The sequence below is a fragment of the Amblyomma mixtum genome, chromosome 6 (assembly GCF_055824585.1).
Source record: "Amblyomma mixtum isolate Tamu chromosome 6, ASM5582458v1, whole genome shotgun sequence".
Taxonomy (NCBI): Eukaryota; Metazoa; Arthropoda; class Arachnida; order Ixodida; family Ixodidae; genus Amblyomma; species Amblyomma mixtum.
In genome coordinates, this window is record NC_143017.1 from 19,239,863 (window position 1) to 19,254,446 (window position 14,584).

General features: G+C 46.8%; 1 protein-coding gene across 2 annotated transcripts in view; it reads left to right on the plus strand.

The window, feature by feature from the left end:
* Positions 1-4,502: 4,502 nt before the first annotated feature.
* The window catches only part of LOC149338344 (uncharacterized), a 38,416-nt gene continuing 28,334 nt past the window's right edge, over positions 4,503-14,584 (plus strand). Inside the window, exons 1-2 of one of the 2 annotated variants that reach the window (XM_089547621.1) lie at positions 4,503-4,987; positions 10,348-10,490. In XM_089547621.1, the coding sequence (XP_089403747.1) occupies positions 4,594-4,987; positions 10,348-10,490 (537 nt within the window). In that variant the 5' untranslated portion in view covers positions 4,503-4,593. The remainder of the gene's footprint in view (positions 4,988-10,347; positions 10,491-14,584) is intronic. The other variant, XM_089547620.1, reaches the window with a different exon arrangement.

Here is a 14,584-nt window from a genome sequence, read left to right on the forward strand (position 1 = left end):
GATGATTCCGAAGGCGAAGATTCTGCCAGTGCGAATGCTGCCACATCACCGACTCGTGTTGTCACACGGAATCAGAAGCGAAAGACTTATAAATGACCAGCTGATAATGTCAGACCGTTGCGACTCGTTTGCTTCAACGCTCAAAGCATCGGAAATAAGACAGCCGAATTCGAAGGACTTCTTTACGACCTGGACCCGCACATTACGTTTCTGACAGAAACATGGCTTCATTCTGAAATCCCTGATAGCTTAATTGTTCCCCCCGCCTACAGAATATTGCGATGCGACAGACCGACACGTGGCGGAGGAGTCGCGATAGTACTTAAGGAAAGTATATCTGCTGTGATGCTACCGGGTATTCCAAGCCATGAAAGTCTTTTCTGTAAGATCGATTTCTGTGGCCACACTATTGTACTAGGTGTAGTATATCGACCTCCTAACGCGGATGTCGCCTTTCTTGAAGAGCTGTGTGACTATGTTCAACGCTTCCGGGGCGACCGAGTGAAGTTGATTTTAGGTGGCGATTTCAACTTGCCTGATATAGATTGGATCCACATGTGTACTATGGGTTCCAATTCTGGTCATTCTGAGCTCCTTTTGGACACTGCCTTCACGTGTAATCTGACCCAGATTGTTGACAGACCAACCAGGATCTGTGCCTCTGCATCCCACATTCTTGACTTAGTGTTCATTAGTTCTGCCGTTAAGTGTATTTCTGTTGATGTTTTGAAGGGTGTATCTGATCATAATCTTGTTTCCTGTGTTTTTTCCTTATCAGTTTACGTTGACAGCAAAAAGCGTCCCATTGTTGTGAAAAATTTTAACAGAGCTGATGATGTAGGAATTTTGGATTTTCTAGAGACCCACCTTGACAGCTTTAGAGCTGAAGAGAATGTGAATGTGTTATGGTGTATGTTTAGAAAGATATGCCTCGACTGCTTGACAATGTATGTCCCTAGTGTTATTAAGAAAAAAAAACATAACCCATGGATTACGCGGGATATTATTCACACTAAACGTCGGCTAAAGCGAATGCGGCGTTCACGTAATCGAAATGAGTCTAATGAGAGCATGCTAGGCAGTCTATTAAGAAACAAGATCAAGCAAGCTAGGGATTCCTTTTTTAATATTACGCTTGGGCGCTTTCTGAGTGAAGCACCGGAGAAGTTCTGGCGATACATTAATGGCGACAAACAACGCAATGTGTCACTAATAGTTGATGGTTCACCTGTCACAGGGTCAAAAGATACTGCTGGTGTGTTTAATGAGTACTTCCAATCAGTGTATACCGATAAAACCTCGAGTTTTCCTTCTAAGCCAGACGACTACATTTCTTTAATGCCAGATGTTACTATCTCCCGCGAAGGTATTTTGAATCTTCTTCTGAAACTTGACGTAAAAAAGTCTAGTGGGCCTGACAACATCCCTCCAGCTTTTCTCCGCCGTTACGCAGAATGGTTATCACATTACTTACATATTATTTTCAACGCTTGTCTGTCTCAGTGCGCAGTCCCATCGGAATGGAAAACAGCACGTGTCGTACCTGTTTTTAAAGGCAGTGACCCATCTCGCGTATCTAATTATCGCCCAATATCTTTGATCTCGACCAGCTGCAAAATGTTCGAGCATGTGATCTGCCGAGCTCTGACGGAATTTTTGGAATCGACCCATTTTTTATGTGATGAGCAGCATGGATTTAGGCGTGGTTTATCTACGGTCTCACAACTGATAACCACTTGCCATGATTTTTTTATTGCAGTTAATAACAAACAACAAATAGACGCTGTTTTTCTTGACTTCGCCAAAGCCTTTGATAAGGTTCCGCACACTAAACTCATTCAAAAGCTTTACACTGCCGGAATCAATCCTAATATTATTGACCTTATTAGAGCCTACTTAGAAGATAGATTTCAATATGTTCGTGTTAACGATGAGTACTCTGATGAACTTCCGGTTTCATCTGGTGTTCCGCAAGGATCAGTTCTGGGGCCTATCCTATTTTTAGTTTACGTAAATGACATAATTAACGTGGTTGATTCCGAAGTTAAAGTTAAACTATTTGCAGATGACTGCGTTTTATATTCCTTAGTTAACTCCACACCGGACCAAATTAAGCTTAACAGTAACCTGCAGAAGATCTCAAACTGGTGTAACCAATGGGGTATGTTTCTTAACGTTAATAAATGTTCCGTACTGAGAATTTGTAAAAAGAAAACTGTTCTGATACATCCATATTGTATAGCTGGCGTACCACTTCCAGAAACCTCGTCTGTGAAATACCTTGGAGTTCAGATAACTAATTGCCTAAACTGGGATGCTCACATCAATATTACATGCGGGAAAGCTCTGAAGACTCTGTGGTGCTTGAGGCGTAAACTGTCAAAGGCCCCAAAACATGTCAAACTGGCAGCGTATAAGGCTTTGGTGCGGCCTCGTCTGGAATATGCTTGTTGCTTATGGGACCCATTTACGGCCAAGAATATCTCCAAATTAGAAAGAGTGCAGAGGACAGCGGCCCGTTTCATTTGCAATCGATACAAACGAACAGATAGTGTATCAGCTATGATCAATTCTATTGGCCTAGAATCTCTTCACACAAGGCGCACTGAAGCAAGATTGAAATTTTTGTTCCTAATATATAATAATCTGATTAGAATAAACACCCATGATTATATTACTCCTGTTTCACGAGCAAGTACGCGTTATAACCATGGAAAAATGCTGCAAGAATTTCGTGCATACTCTAACACAGTAAAACACTCATTTTTTTTCAAATCAATAGCAGAGTGGAATGAATTGCCGAAGTGTGTAGTGAACAGCCCAAATGTGGAAACCTTTGTCGATAATTTCAGAGCCTTTTCTATGTGAAACCCATGTCTTTTTGGTTTCTTTTTTTTTCGCATTATCGTTTGCTCTTGCATGAAGTTTGTGCATATCTTGTGTTTTTTTATTTGTATCTCTGCCCATGCCCGTGCTCATGCCTGCTTGGAGTCGAGCGACTCTGCAGTATGAAATAAATAAATAAATATTACTATCAATAGTAGACTATCGATAATACTGATAGTCTATGGATAGTAGCACTATCGATAGTTTTTTTTACACTATCGATAGATTCAAAAAAACTATCGATAGTCAATTTTACGATAGTTTTGCATCACTACGATCTGCACCTTCGAAGCAAGCGCGCCAACGGCCTTGCCGGAGAGGGCGGTTGCCTCGCCGCTCGACAGATGGCGCGCCATGTCAACGCAGCTTCTCGACTCGCTTCTGCGAAAATTGTGCACGCCGCCGAGAGCAGTTTTCTGCCCATTCCGGAAAATCTAGGCAAGTACCGATGTTGAATCACTTATCAGATAACGTAGACCACATTTTGCTACTTTGTGAATGTTATTTCAGCTCGAATGGGGTAGGCCATTTGCATAGGGATTTTTTAAAACCCGGCCCCCAAATATTCAAGACCCGGTACATACATGTCGCTCGCATTCTTTTCCTCAATCTTTCGAAAAGCTGAAACAGCTGATGAGCTGCGCTCAAATTTCGCATTAGAAAATAACGTAATCGTCGGCATCTTTTTTTTTTTTTTTTTTTTACGGAGAGGTGATTGGGGTAGGGCCCTATTGGCCCCTCACAATACTATGTGGAGCCCCAATTCCGGGGCCTCATTGGCAAGCAACGCAGCCTGCGTCCGTTGAACCAAGGCCTTTTGGGTCTGTAGGTCTTGACAGCCAGCTTGGCCAGCTGTCGTCTGCTGCCTTCCTCGCAGTCCCAAGTAGTGCGCGTGGACTGGCAGAGGCGAAAAACAACGCGTTGCCATGGCGATGCGGGCAGCTTTGTGTCTGGTGGCCGGGGCTTTCGGGCTGCCCGAGAAAATCGTACGCCGGACTAGAGTTCCGGACAGTCCGGGAGTGAAAATCGAATGTGCCCCGTGTGTGCGCGCATACGTGCTGGTTCAGAGAAGAGCCGTCAAATGGTCAGACGACTTTGGCGCGCACGTAGTGCGCAAAAGCCATAGTAGCGAAAACGCAACAGCACACGACGCCAATGAAAGGTTTGTATTTTCCGAAATTCCATTAAAAAAAACCTCTTAAAGTGTTTAAGCAACACAATTTTTTAAACATATTTTTATTTAAAAGTGCGGTTGTTAAGGACGAAATGTGCTAAGAAGAAGAGCGCGCGAAGAGTTTGCGAAACTCGACGTCCACTCGAGATTGGCCGCGGTTGAGCATATTTAGCGACGACTGGCGCACGAAAAGACAAAAAAAAATTCCGGATGGCATAAATTCACTGAGTCCTCGCTTTAAAAGGAGGGTAAATTATTCGTCGAGTTAAGCTGTCATTCCGTCTTGGTTCTATGATAAAACTAATTTCTTTGCCATGAATGAACTAAGCGGCTGCAGTAGCAGACGACGCCCGTCAAGTTGGAGGCATTTGGAACTCTTCTGACCGCAGCGCCACTTTCTGCTTCATAACAGTAGTGAAGCGGAGAATGTCCCTCCTAGAGCCAGCTGGGAGACAACGCTGCCTTGCCGATGCTACGCATGACGCACTAAGCTCTAATTTTAGCCACCGGGGGAAGTAAAGCGTGCTGACATAATGGAGGACCCCTCTTCGTTGTCAGCGACGGGGTCTTCCTTAGCTCAGCAAGGCGGCAGTGATGGCGCCGAAGGCGCGCACGATCAGTGTGGCGTTGTGCACGAAACGTTGTGTGGCGGCGTCGACGAGGACGAACTTTGCTCCAAGCCCAGCTTCCTGGCTGCGACGAGCGGTGATTCTTTCCAAGATGGCGACGAGGACGGGCGCAGCGGCGAGTTTCTGCTGTCCAAGAAGGCCGACGAGTGGGCGCGCAGTAGCGGCGACGCGCTGGCGAACCTCGTGTTCGAACTCCGGGCGGACGACGAGCTGCTTGGCGGTGCCGAGCGTCTGCTGTGCGTTCGTGACCTGTTCGAGGCGAAGGACGAAGCCGGGGCGAAGCCGGACGAGGCGGCAGGTTGGTCATTGCACTCGTCGATCGGCCCGCGGGGCTGCGCACGTTGAAACGATGCTGAAACCGAGTTTTTCTCGATCGTTGTAATAGCAGGTAGACTGACAACAGCGCAGGAGACAGCACCACACGAGCGCTGTTTTTAGTTCAGAAACAGAGCACCATCTGCAGCGCTGTTTTTAGTTCAGAATCAGCTAGCTCGGGCATCCGTCGATTGCTGTCTTGAAGCGACCGGGGTTTCACTGAAGTGTACGGGATTGCACCGTGTGACATTTCGTCTGTAGAGGTTTTGCTGTTTGACCTCTCCCCTTTAGTATCACATTTTTTCATGCATCTGCTTTAATTTCGTGCTTAATTGTACTCATTCGCGCCGCTTACGAGACGTATGACGAGCTGCTCGGGGCGGCTGTAAAGGTGGCACTGTAGCGTCGAGAAGTTGGCAGCAGGGGATGGCTGGTACTCTGTTCAGGGCAGTTCCGCCAGTGGGCATGCGCACCATGCTTGGCACTGTTGCAGCAGAGGTCTACCTGTTAAGGTTACCTGGTGATGCAGTTGATTGCTTCTGAAATCCGTGCTGGATTTCAGTGAAGTGTCATTTTGCATGCAAGTCAAACCCTGTGTGCTGGGGTCCTGGTGCCGCTGCGAATATAAACTGCCACCCCCTCCCGATCGAAACGAAACATTTCGATGAAATCGAATGAAAGCAGGTCGCGATTGGGGCCTGGTTCTCGCAAACGATACTCGGGACCTATGAGGGTATGGTAGTCAAGATCTGTACGGAGGTCAGCAGATTGTAGTGCTTTCTGTAAGCTGCACAGCCAGCGGCACCCCTGTGCCTCTCCTTTCTGTGTCACATCCGCGTTTTGAAGTTTGCCTATAGGTGGTGCGACAATCTGTTACCCTCAGTTTCGGTCCGCTCAGAGTGATGGGTTGGGATACGTAGGCTGTGTAATGAGTTTCGCAAGTAGTATCGTCACAGAGATTTATGTTAGCTATGTTGCTCCCAGGCGGTTTATTGTAGCCTGGTGTTCATGATGTTGTAGCTTCTGTTTGTTTCGTTCATCCATAGTGCCGCTTTGTAACATTGTTTGATAGCCTACATGATGCTGTCATGCTGAATGGGTTTTCATGGCCATTGGGCTATCAGAAAGCCTGCGTTGTACAAATTGGGTGCTGACCTTTTTAATGTGGAAGTATTGGGTGGTTTATGACGCAAAAGCCCAGCGTCGGCCAAAAACTGGGGGTGTCACAAATCTCATGGTTCGTTGAAACGGTGTGGTCATGAGAGGTGGCAAAATTCGAAATGTTAACCAGTAATAGTAGCAACAGTTAATAGTTGGAGCTAGACCTTACTATTCCACCAACTACACAGGAATAGAATAGAATTAGTATAAAATTGAAATAGAATTAGAACGGAATAGAATTGCAGTTCTTTCGCATTACTCGTGCGCCTTAAGTGCCCTTGGTAATTTTGTTTGTCACTCCAGCTGTGGTCTGTGAATGTTGCGATGACATGCTCTGTTGGCAATGGCTACTTGCATGGTCTATGATTGTGCAACATGTTAATGCTGTGTCAGTTGGGGTGCCTTCCAAGGCAATGGTGGTCGTCGTGGACTACTTTCAGTCAGTGGAAGCTCACTGGAGGTCTGTTTTTACATAGATTACATAACCGTCATAGCAGCCCCCATCGTTGGGCCCAAATGCGCTGTGAAAGCCTGGCTGTTTTCCTAATCTTCTTATCGTAACTTTTTATGGCGATGCAGCAGAGGCTGGGCAGGAAAAGGGAGACGGTCATCAATCAGTCCGCATGCCGTGTTTGCACCAGGGCTGGGAGGGCTGAACGGTGGTGAATGGGTGCGAGTGCTGAAGAGGCTACTCTTCACGGCACGGGGACAAAGGACCATTTTCTGTCTAGTCTCTACTCCTACTAAAGACGGTGCCGTGGCATCTTGGGAAAGGCGTCTATAGTCGAGTATTTTAGCCAGGGATTACTTGGTGTGAAAGTGTTCACTTGGAAGTCTGTTGGTAGAGGATTTGTTGTCATGCCATGTGTGTAGTGCAACCACGTAGAAAAATGCCTGTAAGGAATAGCGTGGTACGCCTGTCAGCACCAGGGCAGTCACATCTACTGCAAGGTTTGCCCCTTTATGTTGCCTTTCTCTGTCAGGCAGCGTCTTTTCACGAGTAGAGCTGCTGTTGTCAGCTGATGCAGGGTGTTCATCCTTCATATTGTAGGAGCATCACCTGTCCAGTAGGGTGATTGCAGGTACCCACACTTGATAGCCCAAATGTGCAGTCCAATTGTGTGTGTCCAAACCAGTGTCCAAACCAGTGTCCAAACTTGCAGTCCAAATGTGCGATAGGTTGTTGGTTGCCTGCAGCCTCCGTGTTTCGTACTGACCCAACGTTTATGGCCAGTTTTTTTGTAAATGTGCTTAATTGAGCTGGTTTCAGGCTTTTCTAGAATCTAAAAAGGTTGCTCCTACATAGTAAATAGTTGCATTTGTAGCACTGGTGATTCGTCGCATAATATACCAACTATAGTCGAGTATTTTAGCCAGGGATTACTTGGTGTGAAAGTGTTCACTTGGAAGTCTGTTGGTAGAGGATTTGTTGTCATGCCATGTGTGTAGTGCAACCACGTAGAAAAATGCCTGTAAGGAATAGCGTGGTACGCCTGTCAGCACCAGGGCAGTCACATCTACTGCAAGGTTTGCCCCTTTATGTTGCCTTTCTCTGTCAGGCAGCGTCTTTTCACGAGTAGAGCTGCTGTTGTCAGCTGATGCAGGGTGTTCATCCTTCATATTGTAGGAGCATCACCTGTCCAGTAGGGTGATTGCAGGTACCCACACTTGATAGCCCAAATGTGCAGTCCAATTGTGTGTGTCCAAACCAGTGTCCAAACCAGTGTCCAAACTTGCAGTCCAAATGTGCGATAGGTTGTTGGTTGCCTGCAGCCTCCGTGTTTCGTACTGACCCAACGTTTATGGCCAGTTTTTTTGTAAATGTGCTTAATTGAGCTGGTTTCAGGCTTTTCTAGAATCTAAAAAGGTTGCTCCTACATAGTAAATAGTTGCATTTGTAGCACTGGTGATTCGTCGCATAATATACCAACTACCTGTACTTTCCCCCTGGGCACCACATCTTGAATGGCTCGAAGAAATTTTTCACAGAAAGGGCCTAAGAGCCCATGGAGTTCCTCAGGCAGCAGCAAACAATGCAGTTCTTCGTGAGTCACTATCACAACCTCTTAACCTTGTCGCTTCACAATGGTTAATAATGCAACTTGGCTTCCTTGGAGATGTGGTAGCTGGGCGAGCCCTTCTGCAGCGTCTCCAAAAGAGATCCGAGTTCCAAGCCTGCTTGGCTGTTAATACTCTGTTCCCTAGGCCTTGATGTGCGAAGACAAAGCAAGTGGTTGAAACCACCCTGGTCATTTGCGAGCCTCGACTGTACGGTCACTATTCTTCGCATGCGCGCTAAATGCAGTTCTCCTTTAGCGGTATCATACTCGCTCATACTTGAAGATTTACAAAGAGGGTATGCCCGCTATCTTCAAATTTTCACTGATGGCTCTGTGGATAAGGTCACAGGAGCTAGTCCAGCGGCTCTTCAAATTTCTTTTTTAAATACTGCCTCGGTTGTACTCTTTATTGCCCTCCACAACGGTCGAAAGCATCACCGTTGAGACGGCTTTACGGAAGCTAGTCTTTTGTCTGGCTCAACCTGTTGTGGCCCTGACGGGTTTCAAATCCGGCCTTCAAAGGTTAGAGTGCAGGTTCTCTACTGATACCTTGTCTCCGTGTATGGTGCATAATCTGCACAACGGAAACTCCTCTATTCATTTCCAATGGGTGTCCTCATACGTAGGGGACATAGGCATCATTTCAGTGTCCTCTGGAGTTCATCCAGTTAGCCATGTGGGACCGAAAGACTAAAAAAGATGACGCAGGCTCTGCTTTTACCCTGCATGAACGTGTTAAGACGGGCCTGACTTCGTCCCTGATGTGTTCCTCGTGTGGCGCGTGTGTGGATATAGAACATTATATTACGTGCTGTCCAGTGTACAACGCGGGTGTGTTATTTGGTTCCCTCAGGAATGCAGAAACCTCCTGCAGTTCCCTTCAGGACGTTGTCTAACTGCGCGGGAAACAGATGTGTAGAAAGGAGGCGTTACACCTTCTTCTAAAGTTATAAAGGCTTTGTCTTTTTTGCAGCTTGTACCTAACCATTTTTTTTCAATAATTATTTACTATGATCCTTACTGTATGTATAAGAACTCATGCCTTATGTATTGTTCCTACGGGGAACTTTTACGATAATAAACTGAACTGAACTAAATGAATCAGCGATTAAAACACTTAGTTGTACTCCGACCCGCCGCGGTGGCTCAGTGGTTACGGCGCTCGGCTGCTGACCCGAAGGACATGGGTTCGATCCCGGCCACGGCGGTCGAATTTCGATGAAGGCGAAATCCTAGAGGCCCGTGTACTGCGCGATGCCAGTGCACGTTAAAGAACCCCAGGTGGTCGAAATTTCCGGAGCCCTTCACTACGGCGCCCCTCATAGCCTGAGTTGCTTTGGGACGTTAAACCCGAATAAACCAAGCCACACCACTATCCCTCATGGGAAACCCTTCAATAACCGCTATATTAGGCGAAAGCCTTTAATGCCTCATACTGTCGTTAAGCAACTCATAGCCTGAGTTGCTTTGGGACGTTAAACCCCAATAAAACCAAGCCACACCACTATCCCTCATGGGAAACCCTTCAATAACCGCTATATTAAGGCGAAAGCCTTTAATGCCTCATACTGTCGTTAAGCAACTCATAGCCTGAGTTGCTTTGGGACGTTAAACCCCAATAAAACCAAACCACACCACTATCCCTCATGGGAAACCCTTCAATAACCGCTATATTAAGGCGAAAGCCTTTAATGCCTCATACTGTCGTTAAGCAACTCATAGCCTGAGTTGCTTTGAGGCGTTAAACCCCAATAAAACCAAACCACACCACTATCCCTCATGGGAAACCCTTCAATAACCGCTTTATTAAGGCGAGAGCCTTTAATGCCTCATACTGTCGTTAAGCAACTCATAGCCTGAGTTGCTTTGGGACGTTAAACCCCAATAAAACCAAACTTAGCTGTGCTCCCCCCCCCCCCCCCCCCACCACCTCCCTCAAAAAAAAAAAAAAGGAAAGCTAGAAGGACCTGAATGTTTTCAAAAATAGTTCAATACTCTTCAGATATTTGAAGGGCAATTGTTGTGTCCCTGTAGCTTTTAGAGTGCTGCACGTAACTAGCGAGGAGGAGTGTAGTTCTCTCTTGGGTGTGCAGAGGGGGCAGCTGCTCTTTTTCTCCCACAGGTGGCGCAGTGGTGCATGGTGTGAGTGAGCCAAGTCGGGTGCGGCGCTTTCCCTGCACCCTGGAAGGATGCGACAGCGTGTTTGAGCGAGGCCGCCAGCTGCGGGTGCATCTGCTCAGCCACGCCACCAGCCGACCGTTCAGGGTGAGCGCTGCATCTCTAGAGCTGGGCTCTGGAGCGTGCACAACTGTGACTGGTGGCAGAGTGCTGAACAAAATGCAGTTGTAGATTGTGGTATACAGTGAAACCTCGTTATAGCGAATAGGCAAAAAATCGTGAAGTAGTTCAATACCACCGAAATTCGTAACGTGAAATTTTGCCAAAAACCCATGCTGGAGAAGCAAAGTTTATTCACCGAAAGAACGGCAACTGGGAGAGACATTTTTCGCAGCTTGACCACTGTTTCGAAGCTGACCCTGGTGACTGTAGAAGCCACAAAAATAAAATGATAGCAAATGCCAGTTGTGTTGGCTTCCCCACAAAGCCCCGCAGCATGTGACGGTGGCAGTGCAAACACCAGCAGGGCGGCTTCTTTGCATTACAGCAGTGTCGTGTAAAAAGTCATATGCCAGGACGAAAGCTATTGCCATTGTCACCATCTCCACTCCATGATGGTCGACATGTGCAGAGGATGGCTTCTAGAAAGCTACAACAAGTGCTGGTTTCGGGGCACTATCCACAGGTTCGAGAAGCGCAAATGGGTGCTGGCCGCCTAGTTACCAGCTGTTCTCGCCGCTGTATCTTTTGTGGCACAGTTGGCAAGGGCGAGGTAAAGCGTGAACTGTGGTGCTGACGCTTTCTGCACCACCACTAGTCACTCGTGTAGCGAGGCAAAGCCTGCCGCCTGTGGTGTGTGTTTCTGTTCCTTGTCCTTCCTTCGTCTTGGTTTCGCACTACCTCTCGTGCAGTTAATCGCAGCTTGATGCTTGGCAGTTTGATATATCTATTTTACAACAAACCATGTTCAATATATAAAGTGAGAAATTCATGTGTCATCAAAAATATTGAGCAACAGTTAGATTGTGGAGACTTTGCCGTTTGTCTACCCCTTTGGTTGGCTTCCCCGCGATCCAACCTACCTAGCGTAGTTACCTTAACTAACAAGGGAGGGCGCCGGTGTCGCAGCGCCACGGATGGCGTGATTTCTGTGCGTGCGGCGAGAGGGCCCTCTTCGATTTGGGAATTTGGCGCGCATGGACTGTTCGGCACGAGGCAGTCCGCTCTTCGCCGGTGGGCGAAGCCTCGTGGGGAGGAGTGTTTCCCCGCGTCTCGTCCCGTCTGGCCGCGGAGAATCCTGTACCCTAGCGTAGGCGAACATTCGCTCGTAACCGTGCTGGTGAGTCAGACGTCTACGATTCCTCAGCGTCTTTTGTTGCTAGCTGGCGTTGTTGTTGTGTTAGCAATAAATGCCTTCTTTGTGTTAGCCAGTATGTTGTTCCTTTGTTCCCTCAGCGCAAAGCTCACCGTGGTCAGCGTGCGCTCGGTAGCGTACACGATCATTGGGTGGGGTCCGGCAGTTTTGAGCTGTCTCAGCAGTGATAAACCCAGGGAAAACATATTACCCCCCATCCCCCCATTAAAACCATACATGATGTACCCAGTAATTAATACTATCAGAATTCATTATAACGAGGTTTGACTGTATTGTAATAGTTATAGATGATTTAGTAAAAAGTTATAGCACTAGCATAGACAACCACTGGTCGACGGCACACATCACAAGTGCAGTGATTGTCTATGTTTGCACTGTAACTTTTTACTAAATTCTTATGCACTAGCTCACCCAAAAAAAAGTTTTAATTAAGTTGTAGATGTTCCTGGTGGAAGGAAGTATGCAAACTGTGACTATGAGAACCTTTATTTCTTTTGGTTGCAACGTGGTGTCTGGTACATGTTGTAGTCTTACTAGCCGAATGCAAGGCAATGTGAAGTTAACTGTGCTGTGCAGCTGTTTCATTGTGATGTGGTTCTGGCATTTTATTGGCATATTAGCTCATAATGTGCTGAAGAGCGTTGTCACACAGTCCAGCAGTTTGCTGTAAAACAAGCTCTGCAAATAGAGTTTAGATAGATTGGTGCGGCAGATCCACAGGATGTGCAATGTGCAACTGTTCGCTGGGGGCTACAGAAGCATGGAAAACATTAAGGGGAGATGCGGGTCAAAAAACGCGTTTTTTTTTTTTTTTCAAAAATAATCGATTTGTTGTTTTGGCTTGTTTTATCAAGTTTAGTGTCTCTACTTTTATGAAAATAAAAATTAAAGCCTAATTAGAACTGGAAATGGGTGAAAATTGCATTTAAAGAGCACAGGGTGGCTGCTAAAAGTCCGAAAGTGCGCCGCCGTCTAGTGTCTCGCGACCGACAACTTGCGGCAGCTCGCCATTGTGGATCGGGCGCGGAGCTCAGCCAAGCCTCATTCTTCCAGTAACCATGGTTGCCCGGGCTGCTAGAGCGCAAGAAATAATAGAAAAACGCATGTGTTTGCCATGTTTTCAAGAGCTGCGACTGGTTTTTAAATCACGTGGTGCGGATTGGGGATCGCCATTGGCCGCTGCCAATTACGTGTGGCGAAGCCTACTTGCTGGGTCCATGCCTCATCAAGCTGCGTAGCTAAACAACGTTCATTTTTCATTTTTATCTTTGTTGTGGATGAAGAAGGCAGTAGCAGGCGTAGTCACTGGCCAGTGAAGTATCGGTCCGCACACAAATTTAGAGGACGCCGACGCAAATCGACGGTGAAGACTCGCCGAACGGCAAGTGCATCCGCGGTCGCGAGGCCTAGCGACAGCAATGCCGATTCCTCCTGCGAGTTAGATGCGGCGTTGGAGTACGTCAGTGCCTCTCCAAAGAATGTCGGAACTTTTTGACGATGGAGAAAGTGCGCGAGATGGGGAGTCGTCTGCGATCACGGACCTGACAGCACTGAACAATATTCTTGTGCGCGGTGCGGTTTGTCCAGCGTGTCGACATTCGAAAATGTGCGTCCACGAACCGGCCGAGAAATGCAAAGGACGACTCTGCTTGGACGTGCCGTGAGGGAGAAACTTATGGTGCTGGCTCATTTTAGTGGCAGTGGCTGGTGAAAGGGCAGTTTGACTCTTTTTTTGTGCAGTTTTAGTCACATTTCAGGCCTTCTTTTGTAAATAAACTTTAACTCTAACTTTCAAATTTGTTTTTCTCAAAATGCAATTTCTGATACGTTTTTGACTTTGCCCACCTGGTTTTTGGTACTTCTAGTGCTCAGATCTGGATGAAATTTTACCCACGTTTTCTCAAAGGCGTGAGGAATGTCTTTATCTCATTTAAATGTCAATATTATTCATGTATATGTGACAAACTTCAAATAAACACCTACTGGTGGCATGAGTATTGAAAACTTCCCAAGTACTGATTTTTCATGTGCATATGATATTTTATGCACTCTTCTTACTTAGTTTTTGGCATTCTACAGTTCAAAAAGAATAATATGAACCATGAATGGTTCATAATTATGGAAGTTTAATGAGGGGAAAAAAGGGGGTAAAAAAGCCTATATTTTGCACTTTAGTACAGAACAAAAGTTATGCAACTTGCAATAGAACTACCTTAAAAACCCGCGTATAATACGAACCCGAATATAATACAAGGGAAAGTTTTAGAGACGCGAAATGGGGAAAAAAGTTTTACCCGCATATAATACGAGTGACGCAAGCTTGTAGAAGACATTTATTCAAATCGCATCCCGCACTCCACTTCAATCACTTTCTTCTTCAGTAGCGCTTTCTTCGGACATTTCTTTGTCCGACAAATCATCCCAAATGTACTCATCTTCCGTGCCATTGAGGGCATTCGAGATGCCGTGCTTCTTAAGCCCGCTTCGGCCGCCCGGTTGGCTTCACTGCAGGCTCACCTGAGCGCATCCACTCTGCGTAGCACCGCTGGACTGCGTCCTTGAACTGTTTGTTTACACAGCCATCAAGCGGCCGCGAAAGCTTCGTTGCGTTCCGCAGCACGCTAAAGGGGCTTCTTTCTGTCGTGGCCATCCATGAATGCTTCCTTCGATGACAGAAAACTGCCTCCCGGCCACACCGTTGCCGATGTTCTCCGCAGCTAAAATCACTTTTCGCTTGAAAGCAGCGGAGTACGGTTTTCGAGACCCTGACATCGTGCTCCCCAAAACAGTATCCACTTCGCGAAGCGTGCCTTACATGCGAGCACGTGCGTTGTCAACAGGCACACGGTGCACCGCGACCCCGCCG